General features: G+C 39.6%; 1 protein-coding gene across 3 annotated transcripts in view; it reads left to right on the forward strand.

The window, feature by feature from the left end:
- CCHR2.PART1H1orf159 (chromosome chr2.part1 C1orf159 homolog) overlaps nt 1-5,479 on the forward strand; it is a 603,467-nt gene extending 597,988 nt beyond the window's left edge. For all 3 annotated transcript variants that reach the window (XM_044063076.1, XM_044063078.1, XM_044063077.1), the window contains one exon: nt 2,448-5,479. In XM_044063076.1, the coding sequence (XP_043919011.1) occupies nt 2,448-2,542 (95 nt within the window). In that variant the 3' untranslated portion in view covers nt 2,543-5,479. The remainder of the gene's footprint in view (nt 1-2,447) is intronic.
- Nucleotides 5,480-11,051: the final 5,572 nt, after the last annotated feature.

Genomic DNA, 11,051 nt, shown 5'->3' on the forward strand with positions numbered 1-11,051 from the left:
GTCAGTTAAGGAGGGAAGTGTTGTCACTGCTCTAAGATGAGGTTTCAGTGGCAGTACAAATATCCACATTTTCCAGAGTTAAGAAGGCTTCAAGAAAGGGCGTTTTACTTGGGCTGCTGCTGTTGAACAGCAGTACACCGATGTTTCCCAGATTCACTACTGTATTTACCTGGTTGGTAGCCTAAGTAGATGGGCATGGCCTAAAAAAGGCAGTGTTAGAGCTGAGAATATCAGTACTTCAAAAGTGTTGGTGTCTGAAAAATAGGAGGGAAGGTCTTCCATTTCCCTCTACTCAGAATGGCACAGTAAGTAAGCCAATTATCCAAGTCAGGTGTCTCCTGACTACAATATTGTATCATTCTTGGTGATGGTAGGATACTCCTCAAGTCTAGGTTTCTTCCATCTTTCAAGACCTGCTCAAGAGTTCCATCACTTCTCTCTTCCTCTACTCTAAAGGGGTGCATTATAAGTCATTTTCACCCACATGAACAACAATGGTATGTTGCATTCATATCTGGGGGAGTCAAAGAACAAGAGTGCCACAGTGGTATGTTGAATTCTGCCCTCTCAAAGGCAGCTTTTACCCTGTATTTGCACATCAGGTACGAAATGTAGTGGTGTTACATTAACACTTTGAAGATATACTGGTACAAACGTTTTATATGTGTACTTTAACAAGGTTTCTTGTATCTCTGAAGCTATGTACATTAGTGAAACATTTGGTACTATTCCCAAACGAAAATATTCGGTTCATAGGTGTGTACAAAGCTAATGGCCCTGGAGCATTTAGAAGCCTAGTACATAGGATTACCCTGACATCGTGCCACCCAACCTTAGTTCCCAGTGCCACTGTCGAATAGAGCCATTGAAGTGATCCCCAGGGTGAATTTTTTATTTCTCATCCAGTCCTCAAAATCTCTCTTGAAGAGGGCCAGTGATGTGCTCTGTTTGACATGTATGGGAAGTCTGTTTCATAGCATGGGCAGTCTCTGGGTTATGAACCTGTCCCTCCAGCACATTCTGTTGATTGCATATTTTTCCTGAGTGACGTGCAGTCTTGGCGAGATTTTGATGCAATAAGGTTTTTTGTGCATTTTGAGTTATGGACGTACTGGAAGCATGCTTTTGGTGAAAGCTGACTTTTAATATATTTGGAGCCAGGTTTATGTGCATGGAAATACTGGAGGCTGACTGATACTTGTGTGATTGGCAGCCGAATCTCCATACAGCAGGTTCAAATTGCTGCTGTAAAAAAGTCTCAACCTGTGCTGGACCCTGACAAATTAGAACACTCAGCCTCATGGACACTAAGGACAAGGTAGACGCTTGCATCTGCTGCTAAGATGAGCACCTCACTAATGTGTACATTTAGGACTGATTGTGAGTTTTGGACACCCAGTAATATGCTGCCCCTTTTAGAGAGGAGCCTTCTTCCTGTATAATAATACTCAAAATTGTAGTCCTTTTAACATCTAAAAGATTTGTTGTCCGTTTTCAGTTTTGATGATGATTATAAGCAAGTCATTGGTGCAGATATGCACACTGTTGTAGCCTTAACTGCACCTTTGCCTTGGGATCTGGTCTTTTGCAAAGAAGAGGGTGATTATTTTAAGGCCCTAGTGGTTAATCAGTACAACTGCTAAGCCTGCCTTGTTACTGAGGTTGTAGCACTCTGCCTTGTTTAGGATTTGATGACTGGGAGGTGTTGCCCTCCAGATGACATGGTGTGCTTCAACACTTCTTTCATGGTGAGCTATAGTCCTCCATATCCACCCATATATCTGCGTGTTGTACATGAAATGTCATACTGAAAGGCATTAAATCTGTCCTTCCTTTGTTCTCTAGATACATTCACATGTGCCACATATGCAGCAGTGATGTGCAGGATTGCTATGAGTAGTCCAACTCCATGAGGGATGTTGGATATCCCTTCCTTATATACTTGGTAAAATTCTGAGGCTCATAACTGTGATCCTCAAAATAGTGGAAGTAGAACTGAGAATATGGAGAAATGCATAAAAGGATACAATGTCAGAGTTACTATTTTTAAGTGCATCAGTGTGGGGAGCACTGCTCCCTAGATCTGGGGGTGCAGGAAAAAGTGTAAGTGTATTTCAGAATTCACTGTGGTTTGAAATTTTCATTTTAGTTCCCAGAGTTCTGGGTCACAACTGCCCTAACTGGGAGCCTTCTGCTCTGCTTGTCTAGTGAGGGGAGTTATCCAGTATAACTGCCATTAAAAAATATTGGTTATAGATTGATCAAAAACATGATGAACAGTATTTTTACTAATTTTGAATTCTTTGTATGTTAGTAAAAGATAGTTTTTGTAAGGCTTGACATAACTTTTGTTAATATAAAAAAAAACACTCTAAGCATGAATTTCTACATTAAGTTGTACTCTCCTCTAAGTGCTTAGCAAGTCACTTGTTTCTTTTTCATTTTAGTGCGAAAACCCAGGTATACCAGAAGAGAGAGATCATCTGCAATGAACTCTGCTGTCCCGATCACATCAACAGAAAGCAGAGTCAGCAATGTTTGACCTTACTTGAAACATTACTTGCAGGCCAAGTTGTGGTGCACTATCACCATGTTGTTTGAACAGATAAGAATGCTGCCAAACATATTATGAGCTGTCACATTTGTCTTTCTCGTTTACACCCAAGAAGCACAACAGCTTAATTTATTTTCCACTCGATACCAAAAGGACAAGTAGCATCATTGTTTGACATGGCGATAGTCTTTTGTAACATTTACAATTGCTGGATCATGGTTTTAGAATGTTTAGATTTTGAATAAGCTTGTCAAAACGGTGCCTGTTCAGTGAAGAGGCCTAGTCGTTTCTCCACGAGTGTAGCTCATATTTTTGTATGCACTGGACATTGATGGGCGTTCATATGAATGCACGAGCATGCATTCAGAAAACGCAGAGGTTTTTTTGGTGGTGTAGAGGGCAGCTGCTCAGGTAAAAGAATTCATTAACTCTTCTTGTTTACACAAGTGATCCCTGCTTGTTTGCCACACTATCAGAACCTGGTCTTTTTTAGCCAGGAAACCCTTCATGCCTCGGGGTCTGTAAGATGGCATAAAGAGCAATAAGGGCTAAAAATGGCATTTGTTCCCTTCATGAAATGTTTTGTTGCACTACTGTGTTCTTCACTGGAAACTGACATTTGTGTATTCACCAGCATCTGGTTCCTGTACAGTTCATTGTGTCCAAAATATGGCACGTTGGAGCTGTGATGGACATTTCTTCTTAAATGGAGTAGTGTATCCCAGATGCACACAGCTGGTGTTTGATCATCATTTAACTTCAAGCACCAAAAGTGGGTTGGCTTCTTTGAAATTAAGTGCGGATGTTGTTGGATGATACTGTAAGAATGTAAAACTGAGTTAATAAGTGGAACAGAACTATATAACCGCTAATGGTACTTAACTAGAGCGTTAATATAAAGTACTGCAAAAGTGCAAGTAGGAAGGATCTGGCACTGAAGAGTACACCTGAGGAAAGACCACCAGGATGCTACCTCACCTTCCTTTGTGTGGGAGGGAGCTTTTATACTGATCTAAGAAATATTTTCAGCTTTGAAGAGTGTTCACACTACTGAATGACTGAAGTAAAATGTGTAGTACTGCTTAAGTTGTGTTTTATGCTGTCGGGTAATAGAACGTTATCATGAGACTGCAGGAGAAGTAATTTTCAGAATTTCTAGTTTTTTTATATCAGCCAGAATAGTGAAAGTGAATATGTTTTGTTAGTTTACCAGGATTCACAAATGTGTGTGAATGCTGGGGACTGTTACTTTTTTATGTAAATATTTTCTTCATTGAATTAGAGACTGTGCAAGTAAAAACTGTTAGAGAACAATCTCCAGAAGAAATATTTGAACTTGACAGTTTATGTACAGATTATTTGCTTTCACTGAAATTAAGAATGTTGCTGTGATTCACATTCAAAGTCTGATTGTTTGACAATAGATGTACTATTAGTAATGAACGGTTTGGGTACTTAATGTACTTTTGGGGCTGCATAAAGGAATTGCCAGCCAGGCCGAATTCTGAAGTTACCAAAGGATTTTTGGGAGTAAATGCAAGCTGCTGTCATAGGCGGGTACATCAGTGCTCTGTGTTGGTCAGTAATCTCGCATGTTGTTAACAAATGGTATAAACAGAGAATCTGCTGCCAATATTACTTTTAGTGTTGTCATACCAGCATCGAATGCAATGCTTTTATGCTTTTTTTTCCCTTGCTGACCAGAATTGTAACTGGTGGTAAATTTTTTGCTTGTGGCTGCAAATTGTAAAATATTATGAAATGTCATTCTTCAAGTGATGTGACCTACAGGTTGTTTTCTTGCTCTAGGAAAATGAAGTCAGTCTTTCTAGTACAGTCAGTGAAATCCATAGCTTACTGACATATGAGTGCACCATGGTAGGATCAAATAATGGCTGCTTCCAGGTGAACTGCTGTGTCCGTGATCTTCCCCCAGTTACTTAGGGCTCGACCCCCTGTGTCCGTGATAGGGCTCGACCCCCTGTGTCCGTGATCTTCCCCCAGTTACTTAGGGCTCGACCCCTGTGTCCGTGATCTTCCCCCAGTTACTTAGGGCTCGACCCCTGTGTCCGTGATCTTCCCCCAGTTACTTAGAGCTCGACCCCTGTGTCTGTGATCTTCCCCCAGTTACTTAGGGCTCGACCCCTGTGTCCGTGATCTTCCCCCAGTTACGTAGGGCTCGACCCCTGTGTCCGTGATCTTCCCCCAGTTACTTAGGGCACGACCCCTGTGTCCGTGATCTTCCCCCAGTTACTTAGGGCTCGACCCCTGTGTCCGTGATCTTCCCCCAGTTACTTAGGGCTCGACCCCTGTGTCCGTGATCTTCCCGCAGTTACTTAGGGCTCGACCCCTGTGTCCGTGATCTTCCCCCAGTTACTTAGGGCTCAACCCCTGTAAGAGTCTGATAGTGCTTTCAGAATGATTATAGTGCATGAGAATAGCTAAGCACAAATTCAGCACAACCTCTTTCCCCTTTCCCCAACCTCCCATGTCAGCAGTCATAAAATTTTTTGTAAGATGTGTATGCTTAAAAGGAAGTTATACTGGAGAGTCATCCTCTTCTGAGAAAAATAAATGTAGCTTCATAGCTTGAAAGACTGTTATAATCATGTTTGACTTCAGCAGTTTAAATGACACTTTCCTGAGGTCTTTACCTTTTCCTCACTTTTGTCATCAAGTGTATGTTTTTGCTATTTTGCTATAGTCTGCAGAAAGAAGTAGCAATCATGTTCTGCTTTGTCGTGTGTATACCACTGCTGCAGTCAAATGCATGACATCAGTTTTATGTACCCATTCCAGTTTCCAAAAATCTATTCTGTACAGTCGATATAAAAAGTTTTCAAATCCCTATTAAAATGCCAGGTTATTGTGATATAAGAGACCACAATAAATCGTTTTTTCCCACCTTTAATGTGGCCTATAGCCTGTACAATTCAATTGAAAAGCAAACATCTGTTAGGGGAAAAAAATATATAAAAAATAAATGTACAATATGCTGGTTGTATAAGTGTGCACACCCTTAAACTAATACTTTGTTGTGTGCGCACACCCTTAAACTAATATTTTGTTGAAGCACCTTTTGATTTAATTACAGCATTCAGCCTTCTTGGGTAGGAGTTTGTCAACATGGCACATCTTGACTTGGCAATATTTGCCCACTCATCCTTACTAAACACTCCAAATCTGTCAGATTGCGAGGGTATCTGTTATGCACAGCCCTCTTCAGGTCACCCTACAGATTTTCTGTTGGATTTAGGTGTGGGCTCCGGCTGGGCCATTCCAAAACTTTTCATTTTATTCTGGTGAAGCCATTCTTTTGTTGATTTGGATGTATGCTTGGGGTCATTGTCATGTTGAAAGGTGAAATTCCTCTTCAGCTTTCTAGCAGACTCCTGAAGGTTTGGGGCCAAAAGTGACTGGTATTTGGAACTGTTCATAATTCCCTCCACCTTGACTAAAGCCCTAGTTCCAGCTGAAGTAAAGCAACACCAAAGCATGATACTGCCACCACCATGCTTCACCGTGGGGATGGTGTTCTTTTGGTGATGCGACATGTTTTTCTGCCAAACATAGGTTTGGAATTGTGGCTTGTCCCATATTTTCTCCTACTTTTTGACTGTCTTCACTGTGTTCCATGGTATATCCAGTACTGTGGAAATTTTTTGTACCCTTCTCCTGACTGATACTTTCAGCAAAGAGATCCCTTTGCTTTGTAAGCTCTCTGCGAACCATGGCGTTTGCTGTAGCGGGCAACTGAGTAAATGTCAGGAATATCCTACTAGGAAAGCTGAACTTTATTTGGGGTTAATCAGAATCTCAGTAATTGATGACAGGTGTCTACCTAAGAAGACTTGAATGCTGTAATTAAATCAAAAGGTGCTTGGGCAAAGTGATTAGTTTAAGGGTATGCACACTTGTGCAACCAACGTATTGTACTTTTTTTGTTTTTTATATTTTTTTCCCCTAACAGATTTGTTTGTTTTTCAATTGAATTGTACAGGTTATAGGTCACATTAAAGGTGGGAAAAGTTTTGAAATGATTCCTTGTGGTCTCATTTTTTTATATCACAAAAACCTGACATTTTAACTTTTTATTTCCACAGTATGTGCTGATAAGATACACTAGTCTTAGACTATAAGATACATTAGTTTTAAAATACTAAAATAAAACTGACTGCCAGTTGGGTATATTCCAAACGTTAACCTGGTGACACCAGCAGATACCGAAGCAATTTCCTCCAAAACGTGTAGTATGTACCTTAACCTTTACTTTATCTACAAGTCCTCCTCCCAGGTATCTACCCACAAGAGGCATGTTTTTTTTTGTGAATACAAGCCTAGTCTTACCCCTTCAGCAAAGTCGCAAATGGATGAAATTCCCCTTATCAAAGATGTGTACGTGTTCTGCGTCAGTTGGCTGCTGGGTATTTCAGACTTCAACACTGGTGTGCACAGAAAGACATGCACTTCTATCCCCATCTTCAGACTAGTGCGTTGGTGTTCAGATGGACAAACACATGGTGGTCAGCCTCTTAGTCGATGGATATAAATATTAAACTGTTTAAATTGCATGCTGTTATTGTACATGAGATTTTATTTAAAATTTTGATTGTAAAGTGGACATAATACTGAAAATTTTTTGAAAGCCCATTGTTTGTGCATTTTTAATGTGTTGCACTTTTGAAATTGTTTATAATGAATTATGACTAACTTGATGTTGTGCAATTTCAGTGAAGTACCACATCACTGGTGCCACTGTAAACATGCTGCATCTAAAAAGTTGATAGTGTGTTGCCTAGCAACTGTTTTCAATGGACCTGAAGCATGAAATTAACGGTATCTGTTGTATGTAAACACTTGCTTTCTGTGCATCATAGCAGTGCTAGGTTATCTTATTTTTCTCACAATATTTAAGTTCTGTCTGTTTAGTGCAGTGGATTAAGATGGTGACTTAATGAGCATAAGCATGTAGGCCAAGGTTTGAGTCCTTCAATCTCCATGTGCCTACTGTCTCAGTCTGAACAAATTACTTAAAGCACACAATGTACCCAGACCATCACTGAAAAGCGGCTTGTACACAATAGTACTACGCAGTTAAATAAAATTGATAACAAAAAATCATTGGCTTTGTCCAGTGAATAACTTCTCCATGTCCTGTGTCTGCTGTATACTGGCTTACTGTATGCAGGATGGTAGGGGAGATGGAATCATTCATGTACAGATCTGCTTTGCCAACTCTGGTAATGGTATCAGACTAAATAGATAAACAGTCTTGTAACACAAGACTGATTGAGAACAGACTGCTGGCAATGGCAAGAGGGCTACTAAGAAAATATACCACACGGGGAGAATTGTGTACCCCATTTTAGTGGGCATTAAAGAAGTATTTAAAAGAATACTAAATGCCCTTAACTGAAAGGAACTTTGCAGTATGTCAGTGGTTGGCCGTCCAGAGCTTGTTTCTTGCTTATTTACTAAAATGTAGTTTCTTTTTTTTCCCAGAAATTGGATACTTTTTTTTTTTTGTGAGGGGGCTCTGGAATTTAAGGCTTTGCCCAATTCATCTGGCAAAATGCTCACAGCATTTGTCTTTTATCATCCGATCTTAATTTTAATTTAATCGGCACGTTCCTTTTCTCTAGTAAGTTATCAGCACAAGCTTGCCACATAGATGTGGACAGGATTTTTTTTTCAATGCCTGGAAAGAAACACTTGGGTTAAAAGTGCAAGTCGTTGCACTTTTTCATAGTAACATCTTGAAATTATTTCTGTTTGTACAAGTGTTTTTAGGTAGGCGTTGAATGTTCTAAGTAATGTTTATAGCCATTGTAGTACTGTGCTTTTGCAGGACTTCTGTAAGTGGGCCATTGGATGCAGATATTGTTTTCAGAGGTCCATGGCATTCACATTTGTAGATTATTTGTATACATTTTAATTAAGTAATAAACAATGCTTTGTTATGCCACTGGTGCTGTATTCGGTCATTGTCCAATTTCAAGTGACTAAATGGTAAATATCACAACTTAAATGTTTGTGATATGTATCCTACACACACACACAGTGAATGCTTAGTATTTTTGAGCAAATGAAGGTAGCTAGCTAAGTTTTACGACTCATCTTCTATATTACAAAAAAAAATTCTGCCAAATGGAAATTTGTCTTGTTAACATTGATGGTAGTTATTGCTGTTAGTGATTTTATTTAGTTTGCTTTGTTAAATGCACTTGAAAGCTAAGCCATTGGGACCAATATCACTGTGCTAATGAAAAACAAACAATAAAATGGCAAAAGTTAAATACTTTATTTCAACTCCGTACAATATAACAGCCGTTCTAGACGCATGCTGTGAGTTAGTAAGCAGATACAAGGAGAATGGTCACTGATGCAGAATTAATTGTGCAATATGAAGAATCAGATTGCCACCAGCATTTTGACATTGCTGAATAGGGAGCTTAAGCTTATTTGGTGTCCTGTTTTCACATGCATGGTCTTTCTTCAGCTGGGAGCCAGTTGTCTTGAATATCAGAATGATGCCTTTATTGGCAGTAAAATTAATATCTAGCTCTTGTTAGAGAAAGTCTACATGGCAATATTTTTTTCTTTTTTGAGGCTGCATTAGCTAAAAGGTGCATGTCCTATTTCATTTAAAACCTTGACCACTTTTCCTCCTGCTACTTGTTGCCTTAGGGAAGCAGATAGTATAATGTTCATAATACTGATCACTGTTGCAGTAGCCTAAGCTATATGGGTTATATCCTGCCAAGAATGAGTCAGCCATATTCCAAAGCTTCAGGGCACCCTCTACATGCCCAAGCTGTTGGAGCTCGAGCTTTGCTGTCAAAAAGACTGGTTTGTGGGCCAAACCCTGCAGAGCTTTCCAGCCTCTGAAGGAAGTGCTGCTCTGCAGACTTTCAAGGCTTGATGGTTGGCCTTTGCTGATACAGTGCTGGGCAGTTAAGTTCCATTTAGAGAAAAACCTTCCACATTTAAAATTTGCAGTGGTTACAAAAGTTATTTTTAAATTATGAGTTTGTGTTTTAATGGACTGTCACAAGACTTAACTATACTTTTAAAGGGAAGTGCATGTTTTTCTGTTTGAAAGCTCTTAAAAACATTCTAAAACTACTGTTTCTGTAGAGAAGTGCTTATTTTACTTTTGGAGGCTGGCAAAGTGTATTAAAGTACTTTTTACTGGAGAAATTGTCTTTTTAGGACTGAAGTTTTACCAACCTTTTTTACCTGAGAAAGAGACACCATTTTTGGCTTAACCATGAATCAAACTGCTGGCTCCACTGTCTGTCCTTTAGGCCACAAAGAGAAAAAGTTAAGTATGCAGCCTTTGCCACTACAGCAGGCAACCAATTTGCTTCAGCTACAAGTAGAGGTCTTCACTGCAGCTACAACTGATTCCTCAGATCCTTCCTCCATCTCTCTAGTGTAGCACTACAATCACTATGGACTGAGGGTTAGCCACATCCTTTTCCAGAACCTTCTCCCATCCTTCCTGTGCTATCTGAAATGGAGGCCATGTCACTGCCTGCCATTTCCCTGGTAGTCTGCCTACTGCCACAAAAAAAAAAAAAAAAAGTCAGATTCAATGAAGTTTTTACACATTTATCCTAGACCTAGCACCGATCAGTCATCATTGTTAGCCCACTTTTTCTAATTTTCTACATGGGTTTGATGTGTTGCATCAACTCGCCATCTATCTCTATTCAGGGCTACTATCCTACCTTCTTTCTTGTTACAGGATGTCTTCATTTCCTCTTGCCTTCTGTCTGTCACAAGTCACCCAATTGCCATCTGCTTTTCTGCATGTGTGCCCAAGCCACTATAGTCTGTTCTGTTTGACATTTTCTGCAACTGCAGCTACTGTGGCTTCTGCTCTTATGCCCTCACTCCTCCTGTGCCACAGGTGCATCCTACCACCCAACTTATGCACTTCGCCATCACCTCTAGCTTCCTCAGCTGCTCTGCCTTTACTGCCCAGCTTTCTTTACCGTACAATAGTAGTTGGTTGCAACACTGTTACATACACCTTTGTTTTTTTTTTTAAATATCCTTTATTGAATTATCACTTGTGACTTGGGCAAATTTACATTTATATGAAAATAATTAAACTGTATTAAATTAACATTAACATACTTCACATGTATTGCTATATATCATGTAACCTAAGCAACATTACATAAATTATTGCATTCCTGCCCCTTTTTTAAACAAACATTTGTATTAAACCATCACTTACGACATAAGCAATCGTACATTTATATAAATGAAAACAAAGCACACCGATACAATCCTAGTTGCAAACATTTTACATTACAAACCATACTGACACACACCCATTTGCAAGCATTATACATCCGTCATCTACACAATCATTTTCAGTCAAACATTACATAGCTTTTTAAGTTCTGCCTTCTTTTAAACCTCCTTCCTCCCCTGTATGTATTGTTCCCAAGGTTCCTTATTTTCCATGTAGTTTGTTCCTACT

Source organism: Protopterus annectens, chromosome 2.part1 (assembly GCF_019279795.1).
Source record: "Protopterus annectens isolate FY-2018-M chromosome 2.part1, PAN1.0, whole genome shotgun sequence".
NCBI classification, from domain to species: Eukaryota; Metazoa; Chordata; order Ceratodontiformes; family Protopteridae; genus Protopterus; species Protopterus annectens.